At 38.1% G+C, this 25,244-nt stretch overlaps 1 protein-coding gene across 1 annotated transcript; it reads left to right on the top strand.

The window, feature by feature from the left end:
• Positions 1 to 5,721: 5,721 nt before the first annotated feature.
• LOC118819476 (adhesion G-protein coupled receptor G1-like) lies at positions 5,722 to 16,289 on the top strand. The gene is made up of 8 exons (XM_036587284.1): positions 5,722 to 5,833; positions 6,249 to 6,315; positions 7,241 to 7,337; positions 8,797 to 8,925; positions 12,668 to 12,781; positions 13,415 to 13,466; positions 13,647 to 13,738; positions 16,156 to 16,289. The coding sequence occupies exons 1-8, from the start codon at positions 5,779 to 5,781 to the stop codon at positions 16,249 to 16,251; spliced, it is 702 nt and encodes a 233-aa protein (XP_036443177.1). The 5' UTR covers positions 5,722 to 5,778; the 3' UTR covers positions 16,252 to 16,289.
• Positions 16,290 to 25,244: the final 8,955 nt, after the last annotated feature.

Here is a 25,244-nt window from a genome sequence, read left to right on the forward strand (position 1 = left end):
TAATGAGATTTAATGCTGACGTGGATTGCGGTAGTCTCCGCAGTTGCACAGCCATGGGTTTCACAGACCCAAGCAAATAAGGATGGAATATTTATTAATTAAGATAATAAAAGTTGATTGTTTTCTGTGAGTGCTGTTGCTGTGTTATGTCCAATCAAAATCATTACTCTCTAAACCACACTAGGCCTCATTTTCTCAGCCCTCCAATCACTGCTTAGCAACCATTGCTTTCCATCATTGCCTCAAGCCTTCAATTCCTTATCAGCGTCCGTCATGTCCGTCTAAGATGAGAAATTAAAGGTGTATTGTGTGATCTACTCACACTACAACGAACATCAGAACGTTTTGTGTTGACAGCCATATTGATGGCATAGCATTATGTAACATAAATAAGAAGTCAACATATATTTGGCTGTATTTTGCCTCAGCTTGCAATATGGTATCATGGGTGAAAGAAGCTTTTATTGGAAAGTCACATTCGAAAGTATGTCATCAAAAACACCCTCACCCCTTATTTTGTGTCAGTGGTTAAATGACCCTGTGGGGGTGGGGGATATGTCTGTTTAGAAGAAATAATGAAGGTTCACCCACTGACCTCAAAACAATGGTGACTCACTAAACCACAGCAGACAGTTTCAATTTCAGGCCTTCAGGCATTCGTTCATTTGAAGAACTATTTGCACCAATTCTTGCTCAGTCTCTGAAAAAAGAAAGAAAGAAATCTTAGTGACTCGACACGGTTAATCTTTTAGACAGTAAAGAGAAGTAGAAAAGGAGATTCAGCAGTTATGGGGAATGATGTGAAAACAGAGGAATGGAAACTACCCGACAGACGTCTCCATTTTACTGTGGGAAACTGAGTGGTGTCTGGGTACGTGACACTCAAGTGTATTCTGTTGACGTCTTTACTCTGAACTGTATTCTGTTGATGTCCAGGGTTACTCATGTTCCTGTGGGTCTATGAGACCACGAGGAGGCGTTCATCTCCATCTAACTTTAATTAGACTTATGAAAACAGATGTGGTATTGACTGAAAGTTTAGAATCTGCATTTTGTATGTTTCAAAAAATGTGTGAGAAATAATTAATATTTATTTACACCATGCCTTTGTTATGGCAACATGTTTTGGAGAAATATTCCATATGGTATTTTGTGTTATGTATAATGTGCCTATACATTTTAGGCTCCTTGAGAAGTACACTACTGTGGAGAAGGTAGAGACTACCCTTTGTACGTTTAAAGTCAAAACTTAAAAAAAAAATAATTTCCCATTTTTAACCGTAAATGAATCAGAAACCTTAACAACTACATTTAATATCAACATTTTCCGTATTTAGTACCCAGTAATTTTTTAATAAGAACCTTCTGTGGCGTGTGCCATCCCACCTGCCACACCAATTCTGCAGCTCTTAAATATGATGCAACAACATGTACAACATGTCTGTACTGCAAGAATTCATGAAGTGGACAAGAATATTTAAAAAAAAAAAAGGCTTAATTAACACAAGGAGCCAACTGATCGCAAGAAATTACCAGACACACCTCTGTGTGTGAGCTGCTTTACCGCTCGGAACACAGACAGAGAGTGCAGAGCTGCCACTGGAGGAGGGTCAGTACGGACAGAAACAGTAGCCCTTCTGTGTTAATTTCATATAAAAAACTAGCAATGAATTTTACTGCAGTGATTCTTAACCTCTTACATGGCCAGGAAACGCCAGCAGGCCCAAAGTTTTATTACACAGTTCTATAACCAAAGAATAGCTCAACCAATTTGCATTTAAGTCCTTGTAGTAACTAAATAATAAGCCTTATTATGTAATAAGCCTGGAATTTTAAGGGGTTAAACTGTTGTGGTGTAATTCTGATGTGTTTTTGTTGGTTCGCCACATGACGGGGAAAGTGTGCCAGTTCATTTCCACGACTGTGAAATGTGTGGTGAGCAGGGGTGCCACCAGGCATTTTGGGCCACATGAAAAGATATCACCACCGCACCTCCCAACAACCACAGGCTACGCCAACCCTGCAAATATAACACTGTGCAGACATGCGTACAACATCCTGCAAACTGTGGAATTCATTATTTGATGCAAGAGTGATACCCTCTATGAGAAGATAACCCTCTGTAATGTGCTGAGTGTTTGAATTCTTATCAGTGAAAAGAATTTAATCATTTTTCTTTTTTCATAATAATAAATCTGAAGATCTGAACTATGTTAAAAGATATGGTCTTGCAAATGAGCATGATCTTAAATTTGCAGGCATAAACACACGGAGCAACAGTACACCACCCCCTGCTCTCAGCTTTTCAAAGAAATTTGAATGGATATTTTTCCACACCTGCACAGTTGAGCCTTAGAAGTTGGTTTGGAAATGTTCTTTTTTTGTCTATTATCTTTTCTCATTAACAGCTTCCTGACAGCTACACATCCTTTCAGACCCATAGTGTTGAGTTGTCTTCTCGCAGAGGAGGATGGACAGAAATATCTGTGGATTTTTTCAGATCTGAGTGAAACTTGATTTTCTGATAGCTTTACCTGCTGTTTATTGTGACAATGTTAGTTGTTAGGACTTCCACTCTCTATTTCTTTTACATGTATGTATTTTAATGAACTCCAGTTTTGGAAACTCAGTCATATCTAATCTCCTCAGTAATTTCCTGAAAAAGGAACAAATTGTACTCCATTTTGACTGGAAATAAAACAAATGAGGGATGGTCTCAGGCTTTTGCAGAGTAAACTGCACTAAACCGCACTAAATTTTACATTTTTGGAGGGTTTACTGTAACACTAGGCTGATGAGTCAGACACTTGTAACTGGAAGGTTTACTGAAAAAAAGAACTGATACAAAAAACAGGATACACACAGATCAAAAACCAGTAGAGCAAAACGTAATGCATGGGAGCAGGCAAAACCGTAGTCGTAAACAAGTGAGGGTCAGAACCAAAAGATCTATCTGACATGTAAACAAAGCCAACAGGGAAAATCCGAAAAACGACAAAGAGAAACACAGCAAGGTCAAACATGGAATAAGAGGCAAACTGGAAAACAGCTCAGCAAACACTGACAGAACAGGGGCAATACTTCACAATGTACCAATGAAACAGACCAGCTTATATACACAGTTCTACAGGTGATGTCAATCAGAATTCAGGCCACTTGGATCAGGCTAGTTCACTGGTGATTGGTTGATGGAGTCACATGACATACTGAGGGCTCTTGGGAGTTGGAGTTCGTAATGAAATCAGAGTCCGACTGAGAACCAGGAAGCGTGACGTTTACTGTACTCATCTGTTAAACTTACTAATGTTTATCTAGTAACACATACTTTTTTCATGTTTAATCCTTAGTTACTCTGGTAAAGGTAGTTAAGATCAATTAATTTAAATAAGTCCTACAGACTGAAGAGTTTTTTGCCCAAAAAAAGTAAAACCTACCTGCACATCTTAATTAAAGAAAGTTAACACAAAGATCTTTTTTTAGCATTTTTTGAATTAAGGTAACTTTATTCAGATGTTTTATATTCATTAGTTCTTTTAATTAGACTTCACAGGCAAAGACAGAAAGCCAGTAAGGGGTTGTTTTTAAAGACTTAATAAATTACAGACTGTTTACTCCATTTACTGGTCTTAGTTTTAGTTTTAGCCTATACAGAAGTACCTATGTTGTTGCTAAGCACATGAAATATTTTTGACGCCTTTAAGAGGTATCAAGTCACCACAGCTCAAGCAGAATGAGTTCTAATGTTTTATATTTAGCTAAAGCACCAATTGATTCCGCGGTTGTGCTAACTGTGAAATTATCTGATAGACTGCATAAATGTATACATTTACTTCTCATGGACTTCAGACATTCAAATCAGATCTTTGAGTTGAATCAACTTATCGCAATTTAGTTTACTCTGTTATGACTTCTCAGCTTTACTTGACAAATGTTTGGTCAATGCAACCTTCTTAGATAAAATCACTCCTATTTGCTCTTGGTACCACACATTTGCATATTGGGCGTATCGTCCCACCTTGTTTAACCTACTCTCTGTGTGTTGTCTTTTTCCCCAGCCTACCTTTCCTTGGGTGCTTCTAAAATCTGGTAATCTAATCTAAATCTGTAGTGATTATAAATCAGTGTTGAGTATACGGAGTTGCCACGATTGCATTTACTGAGCATGGTTCCTGTGGTCGCTGGACACTGCAGTGAGTACTTCTGCATTCTGGGCTGTACTATCAGCTTTTGGCAAGACAGTCCAGAGTAGTATTAAATTAATCTGCAATACAGTATGAATTTGTTATCGCTATAATCTAGTTTAGCCTAGCAGTGGATTTCTCAGTTGTATTGAGTACAATTATTAAGTCCAAAATAATCATTGTAAGATCAGCAAAATGAATTGAGTTAGTCCAATTTAATCAATTTACATAAGTGTTTACATAAGTGTAAACATATAATAAACATAATATTAGACAATAAACATACAATTTGGTCAGGGAATTATTTATTATTTAGTATTATTATTTATTAAATTAGAGTATCTTAAACAATTTAAGGCAACTGTTTTCCTCAAACCATTTGAGTTGACATCACATCAGGTTGTACAGTGCAAAGTAAACATAACTTGAAAATAATAATTGTATTTACACTTACAAGTCAACTGGTTGAATGGTCCTAAATTCCTTTAAGTAAGATCAACTTACCAACTTTTATAGTATTCTGTGTTGGGTTGTAAAGGAAGGCCTGTAGTGCATTATGTTATCAGGACACAGGAAAGATATTTCATTACAGCTACAAAAAACACTGTAACCAGATTACATTAACATTATAAAAATACTGTAATTAATAGCAGAATTACATTCAAACCACCAGTTGTCTTTCGTGAGTTTCGCCACAGTGCTCACTTCACCACAGAGGAAGAGGGGAGAGAGTGCGTTGTGGTATTAATGCAGTAATAATAACCAGATGTAAAGTAAAATAACCAGATGATGTTACTGTAATCTAGTACAGGTGATCAAATTATTGATCACCTGTACTAGTGATCAATAATCATTATTGATTGGCAAATTATTCAGTAACTGCATGAAATAAATGTAAATTTTTATTTTATTTATTTATTTTTTGTAAAAGCTCCCCTCAAATGAACAGAACATGTGTTTTATGATCATACACATATTGCTATATGCTTACAATTTACTGCTGAAAGCCAAAAATCTTAGATGCTCTTTGTATTTTTTTATAAAATTAATTTTTACAGAGCAGATCACTGAAGAGACGCCATCTGTTTATAGTTTATAGCCCAGATTTGTGGAAAAATGGGTCGACTTTCAGTAGACAAAAAAAATGTAAGTTTAGCTTCTTTTATTATAAGGGTTTAAAATTACATCACCCATCCATTTGACCAGAAAGAAGACAGTTACAGCTCTCATACGACACCCACCTTTTGAATGTAGCTTATGTTTTGCCTGATGTTTTGGAACCACCGGCGGTCTCAAGGAGTTAAGGTTAAGACAGCTTTCTTTCTGCTCACTATTTCTTCCTGTCCACAATTTTCAAATGAAAATCTACTTTATATATCTTGTTTCCCATTTTTGTAAATGACACAGTACACTGTGATACATCTGAAGCCGTGGGAAACACATACATTTAACGCAAGCCCAAGTGATGATACCATGTGAAAACAGCCGCCTTCCAATTCAGCAGAAAACCACAGTCAGAAAAAATAGTCAGACCTCATATTGAGGAAACGCGTAAACAGTGGCAGCAGACAAACAGAGGAGATCATATTTTGAAGACATGAGGATACCTTATGTACTTATCATTTTTATATTTTCTTCCATGGCGCTGGAAGGTAAGATAAAGGACATCTCATATTCTGTGATTTCAGCTTTACTGAAAGTAACAGTGGCTTCTGGCCTTAATGTTATCAACCGCATTCTAATTGTGTAGCATTATGCCTATCATTATACATCAAACAAGTGCCTTGATTGGACTTGAGTGGAAGTTGTATCATTATGTATGAGTTTACTTAATAGGTGAGGTTTGGAGCTGTGTTGAGTTTCAAGATGTTAACATGAGTGTATTTTACATTTGTATACATCAGCACTTTAAAACTGTGGAGATAAAGCTTAGAATGGTCTTCATCCCTTCTGTCTGCATTCCTACTTAAAATAAGAATATGTCTGTAAGATTTTGAAAAATTGGTAATTCGTCTTGAAAACATTTCTACTATTCGATATCACACTGTATTAAACTGATATCTGCAGGTGCCGGTTCCATCCGTTGTGCAAACGTTCTCACACATTGCCAACAAAACGGGTCTAACATCCCTCGGTGAGTTAAATGGGTTGAAAAAAGTGGAGAGACATTTACATTTATGAGCCCCATAAATGTGCATTAATATTAAAAAATACTTTATATTTATATATATATACAACCTTATAAAAATACAATCTGTGTATATATGCATATAACTATGCTTTTCAATATTTCAGTATTTTAATCTGAATGTTCTTTGACTTGATTTCAGGATCACTGAAAAATAATTGTATTATTAATTGGTTATTCTTTGTCTTATTTAAAAACCATGAGGAAAAAGAACATTCTACTTAATACATATTTATACTACATATGACTTTTTTGTAGTTTTTGATCAGGTTTAATCATTTTATCCCTTTGTAAACTTGGGGAAGTTGGCACAGCAGCAGAGAAATCACTGAACCGGCTGTAGCTGTTATTATAGTTCATGAAGCTATGAGATCTCAACCACACAGAGTTAAACTACAGCAGACAGAAAAGTCATTTTAATTAAAAAATGGAACAATTGCATGATTGGACTATAGAATAAAGCTTGGATACCACTTTACAATAAAATAGAATTGAGTTCAACTTAAGTTAAAGTGATACTTTTCATGTAAACGATTAGAAGTAATTATAAAATTTCAAACATTAACAAACAATTTAAACAGTCTCATAAACCTGGAGAGTATTGTTAATGCGGTAAGCTTTGCCATCTGAGTCAGGTATATGTCATTGTGTCCCATGAAGAATCACAGTATTGGACAGTATGTGTTTTTTTGTATGTTTGTGTAAATAAACATACAAAATTACTGCTTATTTTCTGGTAATACAAGACTAGCATGACTTCTTTCACTAGTAGTAATTATTAGCTTGCTTCTACTACTGCTTTATCAGTAAGAATAGAGAATAGCATCTAATCAGATGACAGCGATTCATTAACCCTGACATTTTTGAACAGGTGTGTTGAAAACATGATGAGAAACTGTGGAAAAAGTCTTCCACGGGGTTTTCATAGCCCAGATTTCTACTTGAGGTCTGCAAATTCCTCCAGTGCGGTAAGAGAATTTTTGTTTTTTTCATATTTGCAAAAACAAACATGTCTGGCATTTACAAAACTCACCAAACCACTCTCTGTAAACCCTGATTTAAGTACACAAATGTAGTATATGTGGCACTGATTGCTGACATATGCGTTCAGTTACCCACAGCTTGTACAATCTCCATACAAAAGCATTCCCAATAGATTGGGACACTCTGGAGCAGCAGCACATGAGCCTAAGGTCACCATGCCCAATGCCAAGCGTCAGCTAGAGGGGTCTAAAGGCCCCCAGTACTGGGCTGTGGAGCAGTGGAACTGTGTTCTCTAGAGTGATGAAGCTCCATACAGTACCTCTGGGAAGAGTTGGAATGATCCAGAACTGACCGTCCAACATCAGTACCTGACCTCATTAATGCTCCTGTGGCTGAATACAACAAACCCTGACAGTAATGATCCAACATCTACCATAAAGGCTTTTTGGAAGAGTAGAGGATGTTATTACAGCCAACTCTCTATTAGTTTTTTAGAAAAAATGATGTTTTGATGGAATAGTGGAATTGAACATATAGTGTAATTGTGAAACTGTAAACTGCTGAATTGCAAATGCAGACATAGGGTAAAGTATACACCAGGGGTATACTCCGGTCCTGGAGGGCCAGTGTCCAGCGCAGTTTGGTGATTTACTTGCTCCAAGACACCTGATTACATTTGTTTGTTAGTTGCCGGGTTAAGTGGTGTGTTTGAGCAGGAAAACCTTCAAACTGTGCAAATGAATACACAGATGTGTCTAGCTAGAGACAGAATGTGTTATTTTTTAACAAATTTGTTGTAGGAGTCTCTAAAATATCCTATCAAGTGGCTGTGTAATTAAAGATACAGGCATACTGTGTGTAGCATAAAAAAGCAGTAGTATCGCTTAGCTTGGCAGTCTTACTTCACTAGCTTATGAATATTACACGATTATTAGCTTGCTGGGTTAAAAAGTGTCCACATTTTAAGCATCACCTCATATGAAAACACATTTGTACCTAGTTGCGTTAGTCAGCTTTGTTCAACACTGTTTTGTTCAGACTGACTGAGATGATAAAGAGCCAATGTCTTCATATGTTTTAAAGCTCAAAATAAAGCCAAGATAATGCACTGTTGTTTTGTTTATGTACAGTCAGCAATGGCATGCTCTTCCATGCATCTGGCCATAGACAGTGTTACTAACTCCTGGTGGCAGGGGAATTGCAGAAGAGGAACTTTTAACGTTTTAATATCCATTTCTATATTTCAATATTTTTTATTGACTTTTTTATTAAGTTTTAGTTTGACAGACCCAGTACGGATCTCCAGCAGATAATATTTAGGAACAGGAAACTGATCTGCAAGAACATACATGAATTTCCTAGTACACAGCCTACAAGCACTGTGAAGAGCAGGAAAATGTGTATGGATAAATAATTTATTTGTCTAACTTGTTGTTTTCACAGGCCAGAGTGGACACAGATTATGGACATGTAATCTATGTTCCCTCAGAAGCTGTCCTGAAAAGCAAAAGGCCAGACAGTGAAAATGACGTGTACTTGATTGTAACTGTTTTCAACAGCAGCCTTTTTGAGGTTAGTAGCAGATTTTAGCCAATGTGGTCATCTCATTTTTTAAATTAATTTATTTTTTAGATTTAAGACACGTGATTCAAATCATGGGCTAAAAGACCTGTACACAGCTGTATTGTTTACTTGTACATGACTTTTCAATCTCTCACTAATTACATTACAGATGCTCCTCTTGTGAAACAGACTAATTCACACAAAATTAAACTAAACTCACAAATGAAATCTGCAGTGTTCTGGCTCTACAGCAGTGTTTCTCAACACTATCCTAACAGACAGTCCATAGTTTTGCTTTAAGTTAGTTCCCAGTACAGCTCAACTTTGTTTGGGCGTTAAAAAACGGCTGTCGCAATTTACCAAAAAAGGCTCTTTGGCGTCTGTAATAAGATGGGGGTGGAGGTGTTCCTTGCCTCACTACATATGCATTTATCGGGGTTTCCCTCTTAAGGTGCAAAATACTGGGAGAGGATTTTTACAATAAAGCGCTTATTCTGATTTACTTAGACGGATAGTATACTGGCTGTGCGCTGTTTAATGGTCTTTTTTTTTCTGCTAACATGGCTGCCATTGTGGTTGCTGAGAGAGAAAAGAGAGAGTTTATTAGACACATTTGTTTTCAACTTCAATGAAAATAAAAATGTCTTGTCCAAATAATGACTTGACCATGTTCTTTCCCAAACTATTGTGAAACACTTTGTTTCTAACAGTTACTGATAAGAATTACTAAGAATTTTGTTACTTGCATTATTCATATCTCTCTGAGAGAACAATATTACACACAATGCATTTAAAATGTGTTTCCTCTATATAGATTATCTGTGCCAGTGTTCTGATTACGTGTCCTACCATAGCACATATTTATAGATAGATCCCTACATGAAACTATAGGTTGGATATTTCTATTTTCTATTTTTATTAATAATCACCTTCACAGAAAATGCTACCTCCATTAAAACTATAGATACATTTTTATAACCTTAATTGACCTTATCAGAAAATGCTAGCAACATTAAAACTGTAAGTAGGACATTCAGACAGCCTAAATCTCCAGATCAGAAAAATATTACCAGCATTAAAACTAAAGGTAGGAGATGTTGATACCCTAAATTACTTTATCAAGGGTAAGTAGTATTATTAATCTTGATGTCTTGCAGAAAGCTTACTAGCACTTGTGGTAAGATAGAATTAAAAACACAATATTACTGTAGTGTTTACTGCTATTTAAAGAGACACAGCTTTTCTATAAGTCATGGTACTTTGTTTTCCTGTTGTTGTTGGCCACAGCTACACTGTACATGAATGGAGTTTTTTTTCTCTAACAGCTCGTTCGCTACCCAGCTCATGTGCCCTCATCCGCCACTCTCTTAGCTACAGTGAGACCTTAGCAAAATGAACCCAGTGAATACATGCTAAAGAACGCACAACCTAAAACTTACATGTAAACATTTACGTTATAAATACTGAATTACTATATTATTTAATCGTATGCATGTGTGGTAGAACAGATTGTTAGAATGCCTGTATGTGAATAGCGTGCATGTGTGTGCTACCGGCGACAGCTGACTTTGTAAATACGAGCAGTGCAGCATGAGCACAGGAAGTGCTATAAACTCTACCATGCTATGAAACCTCTGCAGTGCTATAAATCTGTCAAAGCATCTAACCCTATTAATATGAAACTGCTGAAGAACAGAGCTGAGCACTTGAAGCTCTGGATGGCACCACCTGATGCCACCTGAAGTTCAATCCTAACAAGACTAAGCTGCAATTCATCCCTGGAGCTACAGATCCTCAGCATGATCTTGCCATCTCATACGAGAACTCTTGGTCAGTCTGTCTGAAGATGCAAGAAGCCCTGGTGTGATTCTGGAAGACCAGTTATCGTCCTCAGCTCATACTGCAGACAGCCATGCAGGTTTCTCCTCTGCAACATCTGGGGCCATATTACAGAAACTTCTTAAGTTTGAAATCTCATCCTATCTGTTTAGTCACCATGACAACTTCAGTTAGGACTGAATTTAGGACAGAAGCTATTACAGTACAACAGTTCTTAAGTTCATAATCTTATCATAAGCTCCAGATAAGAAAACAGTATGACACAATCATCCTAACTAGACAAAAAGCTCCTAAATTTTGTCCTAACTTTAAGCCAACCCCAGAGCTGTCTTAACTTCTGTTTAACTGTCTGTTTATATTGTTTTATGCAGTGACAGGCAGCACAGTTTACTTTAACTAGCATATAGATGTTACATTTATCTACACTGAAAACGGTGCTTTGACTTTTTTTCTAACAGCATTTTAAAACCCCAAATGCTGCAAACATGATCTCCACCTCCCCCCTTATTACCTTCGAGTGATGATGTTGATGAAAACCTGTCAGATAAAATATTACAGTGATGGTGGTGAATAATGAGCAGACAGAGCTGAATGTGTGCCTGTTTATTAGGAGGAATAACATTAGCACACTCAGCTAAAGTGTTTGGGAAATGAAACTGAAACTGTGGAGCGGCAAAACAGCACAAAGTGCTGACACAATATTCTTACCTTTAGGTTTATAGCGCTTCAGTTTTGTTTGACCTTTTTAAATCAGTAACGGTAGCTAATGTTAGCTGTCTGGCTAACTAGCTTGTGCGCATATGGTCGCTTGCTAGGTAAGAGACGTGACAGTTGACTGTCAACTTCAATCGAGTAAGTTAAGATTTCTTAACTTGAGATAAGATGCTGTAAGATACAATAAGATTCCTCAATCCTACAAGATAAGATTTGCTTCAGTTATATGAATTTGTGAAAAATCTTATTTTGACCTTGCTCTTAGCTGGTCATCCTAAGCGGCCCTCAGGCTCTTGCCACTGACCTAGTGCGCTGCAGCACAGCTTGGCTTTAATCTTCTGAAGTCCACTCATATCACTTCACTGCTGTGTTCACTTCACTGATAGCCTCCTGCATCAGACCTAAAACACTGATGCTTGCTTTTAAAGCCAAAAACGGACCAGCCCCTTTGACCATGGCAATGGTCAAAACTTGATCTGTACCTCAAGCCCTTCAAGCTTCAAGCACAGCTCAGCCTGGAAGACAAGCATCAAGACTTTTCTCTGTCCTGGCACCCAGGTGGTGGAACAAACTTCAACTGACTGTCCGAACAGCAGACTCCCTTAATGATTGTCTAGATAGGTAGTTTGGACTCAAACCTATTTGTATAAGCTAGGAGACATTCTCTGAGTGGACAACACAGCACTTTTGTAAGTCACTCTGGATGACAGCATCTTGTAAAATGTACATATAAATGGAGAAGCTCTATAAGCTTTAAATTTTATTCTTAAAAAATTTTACATCAAGCTTATGAACAATTTTTGCTGGTTAGTTTATGTGTTTTCAAACAGCATTACACCAATTAATAACTGTATTCAAGCATAACCAGTAGTGTCTTGTTCAAAAGCAGGATGGTGACAGGCCTTTTAAATGGCGTTTACTGTGATTAATACTGCTCATAATTCTTTAAACTATGGTGATTGCAAAAAGCAATTTTCTCTACATTAACCCTCTAAATGGTCAGGTCCCACCAGTCGGCCCAGTTTTTTTTTTTTACACACTTCTATAACCTAAGAATAACTCCGCCAGTTGCATTGAAGTCCCTGAATAGTTACTGAATAATAAGCCTTAATATGTAATAAGCCTGTGAGTTAAACACATGATCTTTACATAACTTTAATCAGTCATACTGGTGTTCTCTACCTGTATTGTGGCACAGGCACCATCAGATAGAGGATCTCTTCATGAGCAGGTCTTAGGAGTGTGGCTTGGCGATCAGAATGTCCACAATCTTTCTAATCCTGTTAGGATAAAGTTTGTAAATGTCAGTAAGGTAAGAAATTCACCTGTTAATACAATCTACACTTAACAGTATCTACACTCTTACAATCTTAATTGTATCTACACTCGGTCCGTTTGATCAGCTTCACTGCCTATATAGGGGCCATATAGACCCCTTCATCAGTGGTCACAGGACGCTGCCCACAGGACGCTTTTGGCTGGATGTTTTGGTTTTGGTTCCAGCAGTTCTCGGTTCTCAGTCCAGCAGTGACAATGAGGTGTTTAAAAACTCCAGCAGCACTGCTGTGTCTGATCCACTCGTACCAGCACAACACACACTAACACACCACCACCACATCAGTGTTACTGCAGAGCTGAGAATGATCCACCATACAAATAATACCTGCTCACAAATGAAGAACAGGGTAAAAGGGGGTGACAAAGTATACAGAGAAAACAGATGGACTACAGTCTGTAATTGTTTACTGGAATCACATAAAACTATTACATTTCTACAGTTGGAGATGGATTTGTGATCCCCCTGCCCTCAAATTACAATGTGAAATGTGAGAAAACTGTTGAGCAGCCTGTGAAAGGGTTAATAAAATGTACAATTTTGACAGGCGCAGAATTGAAGTAATTTGTTCTAATTTGTGTTCTTCCAAAAAACATTCATATGTTTCAGGATGGGAGTGGACAGTGTGTCTCCTGGAAGTGGTCAAACAGTAGTGATCAAGGTCCTGAACCAAACTCTGTTGAAATTCTAAAATAATCTTCATGTATTGTTGCAAGAAATGTAATGAGAACATAAAAACACACCGGGGGTCTCTGAATGATGTTTATTTTTCACTGTGAAAAAGACCGCAGGTCAAACGGTTTTATGATTTCCTGTTTCATGTTTATTTCTGTACGTTTAGGTAGTTGGAGCACAGACGGCTGTAACACCATCCAGAACAACACAGACTTTGTCTGTAAATGCAATCACATCAGTTTCTTTGCAGTGCTTATTGTAAGTTCATGCTTCCCAACAGACTACAATGGTCAAACACTAACTTCCTGAAATGCACTCTTGAAGATGACTGTTCTCTCTCCATCCTTCCTGGCAATCAGATAAGCTGTACAAATATAATAAACGGTAATGGTGAAGTGAATTTTAAACACAAACAGTTAACTCACAGTTTTACTTCTGCTTCATATGAGTTTAAAACACTGGTAAAATAGGCCAAAACCGATAGATGACAGCTAATAAACTACAACACCCGTTTCACAAGCTCAGTGTTCTGTTCATCTTTCACACAAACCACATGAACATGCATGCTGGGTGAACTAATTCCGCCTTGGTGAAAACTACTGACCCACTTGCTTTTAAAAGCAGCGTCTACTGTCTGCTACGTTTATCTCTGTATGAGACGCTACACCACACAGAGTGACTGACTTTTTGAGATGCGCAGGTGCCGCACACATCATGGGCGGATGTTTCATTTCACTGTTTTCACGCCTGCTGTGACAGTATGCTTCCCTTTGGTCGCTTGGCGGTTTTGTTTGCTGGCATTATTTTCTTCATCTTTGTTATGTACATTTTGGCTGCCCAATTTTAAGGATGCTTTATAAGTAGGTTAGGTGTTGCACCGATGGTTAGGTTTATGTTAACCTGTGTTCCTTGAAGTGTGGGCAATCTTGCTACTGCTATTTTTGTTTGTGCCACTGATGTGATAACCACACTGCTGTCTGTCAGCAATAAGTTATAACCTCATATCCTGCCAATAGACACAGCATGTCTGAAAAATCAATTGTATGGCAATTTACTGTTGTCTTTATGCACCCAGCGCAGGTCAGTTACCACTGGATGACAACAAATAAATGACTTTATTATATTTCATATTACAACAGAAAAAATAACTCAAGAGGTTTGGTTTTAACACCACAGATAACCTCATTACAGTTTTGAATATCGCAAGCTCCAGATTATGCAGCTTGGTCAAAACATTCAAAAACATTCCTCATTCATTCATTAATAAATGAATAAATAAGTAAGCAAGCATTTAGAAAGTTAACATGCCCAACATTGTAGTTAGTATGTCATCATCGTAATGCTGCACAGCTCTACTGTAACCTGCTACGATGTCATAAAAAAAAAGTATGACCTGACCACCAACAAAGACAGCCAGGGCTGTTTAAACATTTGCACCCAGATGTCTATAATTGGATGATCCAGGCCAGGAGGCACCACATGAAGGCCCTTCAAAGTTAAATTATGAAGTTTTTAGAGGAACATAAACTTACTGAGCTGTGACTTCCAAAGTCCTCACTCATTCATTCAAGTAGATTCCCAAATAAGAAAGCATTGGTGAATGTCAGAATCTTCCTAAAAACAGCAAAGTGAGTTTTAAGAAGAATTTTTTTTCTTAACAACGGCTGGAGAACAAGGTCTGATGTTATTTTCCTTTTGGCCGGGGACGGAAGTGAACAGGTCAAGAATGGAAAGCAATCAGATAAGCTGTACAAATATAATAAACGGTAATGGTGAAGTGAATTTTAAACACGAACAGTTAACTCACAGTTTTACTTCTGCTTCATATGAGTTTAAAACACTGGTAAAATAGGCCAAAACCGATAGATGACAGCTATTAAACTACAACACCCGTTTCACAAGCTCAGTGTTCTGTTCATCTTTCACACAAACCACGTGAACATGCATGCTGGGTGAACTAATTCCGCCTTGGTGAAAACTACTAACCCACTTGCTTTTAAAAGCAGCGTCTACTGTCTGCTACGTTTATCTCTGTATGAGACGCTACACCACACAGAGTGACTGACTTTTTGAGATGCGCAGGTGCCGCACACATCATGGGCGGATGTTTCATTTCACTGTTTTCACGCCTGCTGTGACAGTATGCTTCCCTTTGGTCGCTTGGCGGTTTTGTTTGCTGGCATTATTTTCTTCATCTTTGTTATGTACATTTTGGCTGCCCAATTTTAAGGATGCTTTATAAGTAGGTTAGGTGTTGCACCGATGGTTAGGTTTATGTTAACCTGTGTTCCTTGAAGTGTGGGCAATCTTGCTACTGCTATTTTTGTTTGTGCCACTGATGTGATAACCACACTGCTGTCTGTCAGCAATAAGTTATAACCTCATATCCTGCCAATAGACACAGCATGTCTGAAAAATCAATTGTATGGCAATTTACTGTTGTCTTTATGCACCCAGCGCAGGTCAGTTACCACTGGATGACAACAAATAAATGACTTTATTATATTTCATATTGCAACAGAAAAAATAACTCAAGAAATAACTCAACTTTGGTTTTAATTATATTAATTGTATTAACAACAGTTATAGTAGTGTTCCTTATCAGTCTGGTAGACTATGTGTGCACAGTAACGAGTATGGATATGACTCTCATTCACAATGTTGTTTCCTGACAGAGCCCTGATGTGCCGGAGCCTGCTGATGTTCAGCATCTTGAGTATTGCTTATATATGGACCATTCTACCAAATCAGTTCAAACTTCAGTGCCATAGAAATGAAAACATAATAATAACATCATAATAATAAAACAATTAAGTGTGCAGATATTAGATATTTACAAGAATTATGTTATGATCTGAGGCATTAATTGAGATAGTAATAAGCTATGTATACAAAATCATCTTTTATAGGGCACTTTCTATTAGGAGGTGGATGACGCAAACCCTAACTCCTAAATTTCAAATCATGAAAATAAAACTTAATATTTGTGCATGTTTTCCAATGTTGTTTTTTTTTCTTTTTAGAATTAAGTTGAAATATATACATTCATCATGAGTTTAATTTGTAAATAAAAAAAAAACTTTATTAAAAAATGCTCAGTTTTTATGCCACTACTGAAACACAAAGAATTTTAGTCACTAGGCGGGGCTCATTTTAGCCACACCCCTGCATTTGTGAGCAGAAAGTGAGACTGCATCCCTGTCCCTCATGGCCACAAGGTGAGCACTGAGATCCCACTGTTTTGAGGTAAAAGGCCCCAAAGTCTGAAAATCACTGTGTTTCATTAAGAATAGTCAACAAAAGGCTTTGGAATCGATCCCACACAGAGATGTTCAGGTTTACCCACACTTGTGTGCACATGGAAAGCATGATATAATCAGGCCCAGATCACCCTGTGGATTTTATGGGTATGTGCCCAGGGGGCCCCAGCCACCCACCCAGCCCAGCGAGCAATTATGAGGAAATTTAAACAGCTGTTTTGATGCACGATAGGTACTTCAGTAGTGGCGCAGCGGGAAAAATAAATTCACTTAAGCCTTGTCATTGTGTCTCGGCTGATCATAATCCCGATGCTCTCCAAGTTTTTTTCTTATTTTCTCCTCCAATCACTGCTTAGCAACTGTTCCACTATCTGCCCAACCTCAGTCAAACTTTCAGGTTGTTTTTTACTTTGAATCTGAAGCTCCAGATATTCAAAAAATTAATCGAGACCTGATGCCGCAACAAAGTGGAGAATTTTTCAAAGCCAGACACATATGAAAACGGTCAGTCTGAGTTGAGAAAAAAAAGTTGCTGTCATTGTCTGCAGTGATCTGCAAACTGTCTACTGTGTGGCCATAAAATAACCAAAAGTAGGACATTTTCACGCCTGCTGTGACAGTATGCTTCCCTTTGGTCACTTGACGGTTTTGTTTTTTAAGTTTGCTGGCGTTATTTTCTATATCTTTGTTATGTACATTTTGGCTGCCCAATTTTAAGGATGCTTTATAAGTAGGTTAGGTGTTGCACCGATGGTTAGGTTTATGTTAACCTGTGTTCCTTGAAGTGTGGGCAATCTTGCTACTGCTATTTTTGTTTGTGCCACTGATGTGATAACCACACTGCTGTCTGTCAGCAGTAAGTTATAACCTCATATCCTGCCAATGGACACAGCATGTCTGAAAAATCAATTGTACAGCAATTTACTGTTGTCTTTATGCACCCAGCGCAGGTCAGTTACCACTGGATGACAACAAATAAATGACTTTATTATATTTCATATTGCAACAGAAAAAATAACTCAAGAAATAACTCAACTTTGGTTTTAATTATATTAATTGTATTAACAACAGTTATAGTAGTGTTCCTTATCAGTCTGGTAGACTATGTCTGCACAGTAACGAGTATGGATATGACTCTCATTCACAATGTTGTTTCCTGACAGAGCCCTGATGTGCCGGAGCCTGCTGATGTTCAGCATCTTGAGTATTGCTTATATATGGACCATTCTACCAAATCAGTTCAAACTTCAGTGCCATAGAAATGAAAACATAATAATAACATCATAATAATAAAACAATTAAGTGTGCAGATATTAGATATTTACAAGAATTATGTTATGATCTGAGGCATTAATTGAGATAGTAATAAGCTATGTATACAAAATCATCTTTTATAGGGCACTTTCTATTAGGAGGTGGATGATGCAAACCCTAACTCCTAAATTTCAAATCATGAAAATAAAACTTAATATTTGTGCATGTTTTCCAATGTTGTTTTTTTTCTTTTTAGAATTAAGTTGAAATATATACATTCATCATGAGTTTAATTTGTAAATCCATCCATCCATCATCTAAACCGCTTATCCTTCTGGGTCGCGGTGGGGTGCTGGAGCCTATCCCAGCTGTCACTGGGCGGAAGGCAGGATACACCCTGGACAGGTCGCCAGTCCATCGCAGGGCAGACAGACAGACAAACACATTCACACACACAATCACACCTAGGGGCAATTCAGCATGTCCAATTGGCCTGACTGCATGTTTTGGGACTGTGGGAGGAAACCCACGCAGACACGGGGAGAACATGCAAACTCCACACAGAAATGACCCTGGTCACCCGGCCGGGAATCGAACCCAGGCCATTCTTGCTGTGAGGCGACAGCGCTACCCACTGCGCCACCGTGCCGCCCTTAATTTGTAAATAAAAAAAATAAAAAAAAACTTTATTCAAAAAATGCTCAGTTTTTATGCCACTACTGAAACACAAAGAATTTTAGTCACTAGGCGGGGCTCATTTTAGCCACACCCCTGCATTTGTGAGCAGAAAGTGAGACTGCATCTCTGTCCCTCATGGCCACAAGGTGAGCACTGAGATCCCACTGTTTTGAGGTAAAAGGCCCCAAAGTCTGAAAATCACTGTGTTTCATTAAGAATAGTCAACAAAAGGCCTTGGAATCGATCCCACACAGAGACGTTCAGGTTTACCCACACTTGTGTGCACATGGAAAGCATGATATAATCAGGCCCAGATCACCCTGTGGATTTTATGGGTATGTGCCCAGGGGGCCCCAGCCACCCACCCAGCCCAGCGAGCAATTATGAGGAAATTTAAACAGCTGTTTTGATGCACGATAGGTACTTCAGTAGTGGCGCAGCGGGAAAAATAAATTCACTTAAGCCTTGTCATTGTGTCTCGGCTGATCATAATCCCGATGCTCTCCAAGTTTTTCTTATTTTCTCCTCCAATCACTGCTTAGCAACTGTTCCATTATCTGCCCAACCTCAGTCAAGCTTTCAGGTTGTTTTTTACTTTGAATCTGAAGCTCCAGATATTCAAAAAATTAATCGAGACCTGATGCCGCAACAAAGTGGAGAATTTTTCAAAGCCAGACACATATGAAAACGGTCAGTCTGAGTTGAGAAAAAAAAGTTGCTGTCATTGTCTGCAGTGATCTGCAAACTGTCTACTGTGCGGCCATAAAATAACCAAAAGTAGGACATTTTCACGCCTGCTGTGACAGTATGCTTCCCTTTGGTCGCTTGACGGTTTTGTTTTTTAAGTTTGCTGGCGTTATTTTCTTCATCTTTGTTATGTACATTTTGGCTGCCCAATTTTAAGGATGCTTTATAAGTAGGTTAGGTGTTGCACCGATGGTTAGGTTTATGTTAACATGTGTTCCTTGAAGTGTGGGCAATCTTGCTACTGCTATTTTTGTTTGTGCCACTGATGTGATAACCACACTGCTGTCTGTCAGCAATAAGTTATAACCTCATATCCTGCCAATGGACACAGCATGTCTGAAAAATCAATTGTACAGCAATTTACTGTTGTCTTTATGCACCCAGCGCAGGTCAGTTACCACTGGATGACAACAAATAAATGACTTTATTATATTTCATATTACAACAGAAAAAATAACTCAAGAGGTTTGGTTTTAACACCACAGATAACCTCATTACAGTTTTGAATATCGCAAGCTCCAGATTATGCAGCTTGGTCAAAACATTCAAAAACATTCCTCATTCATTCATTAATAAATGAATAAATAAGTAAGCAAGCATTTAGAAAGTTAACATGCCCAACATTGTAGTTAGTATGTCATCATCGTAATGCTGCACAGCTCTACTGTAACCTGCTACGATGTCATAAAAAAAAAAGTATGACCTGACCACCAACAAAGACAGCCAGGGCTGTTTAAACATTTGCACCCAGATGTCTATAATTGGATGATCCAGGCCAGGAGGCACCACATGAAGGCCCTTCAAAGTTAAATTATGAAGTTTTTAGAGGAACATAAACTTACTGAGTTGTGACTTCCATAGTCCTCATTCATTCATTCAAGTAGATTCCCAAATAAGAAAGCATTAGTGAATGTCAGAATCTTCCTAAAAACAGCAAAGTGAGTTTTAAGAAGAATTTTTTTTCTTAACAACGGCTGGAGAACAAGGTCTGATGTTATTTTCCTTTTGGCCGGGGACGGAAGTGAACAGGTCAAGAATGGAAAGCAATCAGATAAGCTGTACAAATATAATAAACGGTAATGGTGAAGTGAATTTTAAACACAAACAGTTAACTCACAGTTTTACTTCTGCTTCATATGAGTTTAAAACACTGGTAAAATAGGCCAAAACCGATAGATGACAGCTAATAATCTACAACACCCGTTTCACAAGCTCAGTGTTCTGTTCATCTTTCACACAAACCACGTGAACATGCATGCTGGGTGAACTAATTCCGCCTTGGTGAAAACTACTGACCCACTTGCTTTTAAAAGCAGCGTCTACTGTCTGCTACGTTTATCTCTGTATGAGACGCTACACCACACAGAGTGACTGACTTTTTGAGATGCACAGGTGCCGCACACATCATGGGCGGATGTTTCATTTCACTGTTGAGGGGCAATAAACAGCAAAATTTCTCAAGAGCAATTCATGAAGGAATCACCAAAGGTGCTGCCAAAAGCACTTTTGTTTTAAATGTATGAAGGAAAACCCTTATTACTACTACAAATACTGGATAACTGATAAGTAAATAATTTAAGGTTGTACCAGCATGCTGAAACGTTTCAATAATTATATTAATTGTATTCACAACAGTTATAGCAGTGTTCCTTATTAGCCCGGTAGAATATGGCCCAAACCCATTTCTTTGTTTTACCCCTACCCCTTGTTTTCGAGTGTCACCCTAACCCCTTGGAACTGAGTTACAAGGGGTAGTGGTTGAAATCTTGCCATACAAAATGGGACCCTCGCTGCATTAACAGGCTACCAGCGCTGCTCTGTAGGCGACCTGGCCCGTCTTCAGTGATAGCAGAGGAGGGAAAAGGTCAGCAACCTCACTGCTGGGCTTTAGTTACATTTAGGGCATCATATGCTTTCAAAGAGGGGGTATAAGACAATTATTTGTTATTGCTCACCTCTAATTCTTTGGTGATACAAAGCTGAAGTCAGCTATTCTCCAGCTTCTTGACTATTTAAGGTGGAATGGGAAAGTTAGCGAGCTAACTACCGAGACATTAGCATACTATTAGCAATTTTTTATGCTTGTTATGAAGAAAACAACTATAATACATTGAACTGACATTAAACTAAGACAATACAATGGTCATCGTAATTTTTTAATATGTAATATTCCAGTTTATCTTTTTTTCTGATAACACTCTGTTTGGAGTGCCTCTGAAAAACCTCCGTTTGGAGGGCCATAACACCCTAACACTTCGCCCTAACCCTCTATCTCAACAAAAATTGGGACACCCTAACCCTAGACGTGAACACGCAAAACAGAGGGCTAAGGGCTAAGTGGTAGGGGCCAGGGGTGAAATGGGATTGGGCTTGTATGTACACAGGAAGGAGTTGCTCAAGCAGCAATACCAAGAATGGCCTGTAGGTGGAAATGCTACTCAATACATGGGTGTAATTTTCCTAATTACAGCGAGGGCTGTGTGATCTCATCTAACAGACTCTCCATTAAGAACTTGAAGACGATTTCAATATAAATCTGCCTCTCTAATATTTTGCTGTCAATGTGTAAAAGTCCAGAACTCTATGAAATCTGCCAGAAACATACTCAATATTTTAACAGTGTTTGTTGTAATTGTCTTTATGAATTTCCAAAATTATATCAATTATATGGCAGCCGTTTTGCATGCAGTAAGAAAAAAAGAATTTACTATAGAATTGAATTACATAGGGTAAGTTGGTCTTAAATATTATGTTATAGAAATATATCTGTTACCATCTATAAAAGATAAAGTATTTTGGTAAGAGAACCAAGTATCCTGTATCATAAATTCACACCTGGCATTTGTAGCAAACGCTAGACAATCGGTGGATAAATTAGCGAGTTAGGATATGTCATGGCTATAGAGCGAACAAAAGGCAGGCTGGTTACAACTGTAAATGTGTTTAACTCTGTTGTGTGGTAGAAAAAAAAAAACATTTGACATATCATTTGTTTTACGCTAACCTTTGCAAAATAGCTACTTACTGGAGTTCAGCCACCACTGATACACTTACTATGTTACTCCACAGACAATTGTACCAAAGACTAATGTGTGTGGGGTTTCAGGGATGATAAGCAGTGGACCAAACACAGAGCCAGTTTATGAGGAGCCTGGCCACTTCCTATTTCCCCCGTTATATCAAAAACAGGACTGCAAAACAGCAGAGGGTCACAATAAATGGGAGTAAATGGAGCTAAATGGCTAAAAACGAAAAGTTAAAATATTTTCTAATCACTGTCCCAGAACTCTGCTTTAATTTTAGAAAGTAAAAAGATATATTTCACTAAGAAGCAAAGAAAACTCACCTGTATGTTTCCTTTTTTCTACAGTAAACAGGTTTTGGGAAGCAAAATGCTGGCATTACTGCTACTGAGTGCTGATAGGTTGGCGAGCAGAGCTGCTCATTGGCTGTTTGTACTCAAAGACATTATGGACATACATGAGGCTCTGTGTTAAACCCTATAACTCGAGTTCAAAAGCTCCTAAAAATATAACAGCAGTGTTAACATGTTTTATTTGAATGCTATGTTTTTGACTACAGAGATGTCAAAATAAAAATCCTTTTTTGTGCCGTTTTTAAATAATGTAAAAAATTATGCATAAAACATGATATAATTACAGAAAAACATGATAAATAGCGTAATAATGCAGCAGGAATATTCATCTTATTTGCACGTTTTGGAGACATGTGCTAATTATCCTTCATGCACATCAATTCAGCCACACAACATCAAACGGGCAAAAGTCAAATTCAATGCACTACAGAATGTCTACTCTGTTTCTGGCTGGTGGACTGTTGACTGACTCCACCTGCATCCCACCTGGTAGGCTGCCTGCTTCACATGCTGCAGCAGAGCTGCTCAAGTAAGAGGAATGGCTTCATATGGCCTTTGTTTCCTTGCAAATATGTCCAACCTGGCATCATCAACACCTTCAGCTCTACTGGAGCTGTCATATATCATGACCATGAACTTTTCCAAGATCTTCATCATCATCATCTGCTGTTGGTGGCTACTGACTGAGTTTGCTGAATATATCAGAAGTCTCATCTAATATGTTACAGGTTTGCCAAGCAGTCTTCTTTCCTTTACTATGGAAGGCTGAAACAACATGGTGAAGGCATGAATTCCTATTAGAATGGAGAATTCCAAGGAATTTGTCTTGGTGAGTGCACACATGTATGACATGTAACATACTGAACAGACCAGACAGGCACACAGACTGTGAACAACCTGTTAAGTTTAAAGGATAATTAAAATAAAAATACAAAATAGAGTCAAGAATGAAGAATAATAAAGAGCCAAGTAGAGGAGCTAAAAAGATGTGTGAATATCTGTACATATGCAGATATGAATATCTACAGATATGTAGGTCTGAGCAGTCATACTATAAAAACTATTATATATGGAATATTACAGAATAATATGAATATTTGCAAGAATTTAACATCATGTACAGTGATCCCCCTCAGGTTGCTTCCTTGGCCAAAGGCACTCCATGGCTGCTGCAGACCAATCTCCTGAAGGACTGACAGAAGACTGATTGCTATGACAAGACGATCTGTGTCGCTTTGACCATGAGGATTTCGCCACCTTCTTCTGCTTTGTGCCTTGGCAACGGTCAGTGTGTCAGCTTCTTTGTGACCACATGGAGTCACTTGTCTAGGCTGATGTTGTGGGTGCTGACAACATGCTCTTGTTTGGTTAAACATGTTTGGTATAGACATTTGTGCAATTTTGTCAGCTGAGTAGTTCAGTTTTGTTGTCATTATCTTTGAGGCAGTTCCTCCAGTTTGCAGAAATTTTGCCCTTGCTTGTCATTCTATGTCTGGTTCCATGTCCTCCCTGCTAAAAAAGGACCTTTAGAAACAATTAGGCTTGGCTTAATGGTTTCTAATACAGTAGGGGTTGCATAGACTAATCGACCAGTCCATTCAGTAGTCGCCGCAAGGGGGAGCTCTGAAAAGAGAAAAAAATACTATCAGGGACGCAGACATACGGTAAAGTACGGAGCCCCTAAGGGGCCGTGGTTAAAAAAAAAAAATTCCCTCGCAAAATATATGCTCGTCAGACAGCAAGCAAATGTAGGACCTGAGGAGCCCAACGACATTGCCTACATTAGAGCTTTGTTTTTTAGCATAGCTAACGTTAAAAGCTGTTTTCCCAGTTTTGCCAGTCTGTGCTGAGTTTATTCAGCAACTGTTCTTTCCATTCTCTATAAATGTAGCTTTTACTGTACGATGACCCTCGACCTCAGGTTCAGTTTGAGTCACTAACAGCAGAATCATGTTTGATTTTGAGAAAAGACACGTCTTTATATTTCAATCCAAGATCAACATAAAATTCAATGAGCTGCTTCATGTCTGAGCTTAAGCAAAGCACAGCTTTTGCAAGTGAATGCAAATCATTTGCGAGGGAACGCATTTTATTTGCAAGGGAACGCAAAACATTTGCGAGGGAACGCAATGTTATTAACATATTTTTTTATTTTTTTTTAACCACGGCCCCTTAAGGGCTCCGTATTAAAGAAAGCAGCTCTTCTACAAAACAAACTTCGGTGGTCTGCTAATGCTTCAGAAAAGATTAATCCAATTCTACAGTCAGCTGCACAATGTGTAAAACTACGCTTAAGTACAATAAAAATACTTCTCAAAATGAAGCATCCAGTGCTAACTGCTAACACCGGTGGTAGCAGGACGGAACACGCTGGAAACAGACAGGCCAGCATCACGGAGTTTTCAGAACGTCCTATCAGACGAAAGAAGACGACAAATAACGAATTTGC

The sequence above is a fragment of the Colossoma macropomum genome, unplaced genomic scaffold (assembly GCF_904425465.1).
Source record: "Colossoma macropomum unplaced genomic scaffold, Colossoma_macropomum, whole genome shotgun sequence".
Taxonomy (NCBI): domain Eukaryota; kingdom Metazoa; phylum Chordata; class Actinopteri; order Characiformes; family Serrasalmidae; genus Colossoma; species Colossoma macropomum.

Bases quoted from the DNA above. Each gene is read 5' to 3' on its own strand.
- LOC118819476 (XM_036587284.1), top strand. From the start codon at position 5,779: ATGAGGATACCTTATGTACTTATCATTTTTATATTTTCTTCCATGGCG. The intron at 12,782-13,414 runs GTAAGAAATTCA...CATATGTTTCAG, and splicing joins AGTTTGTAAATGTCAGTAAG to GATGGGAGTGGACAGTGTGT. The intron at 13,739-16,155 runs GTAAGTTCATGC...GTTTCCTGACAG, and splicing joins GTTTCTTTGCAGTGCTTATT to AGCCCTGATGTGCCGGAGCC.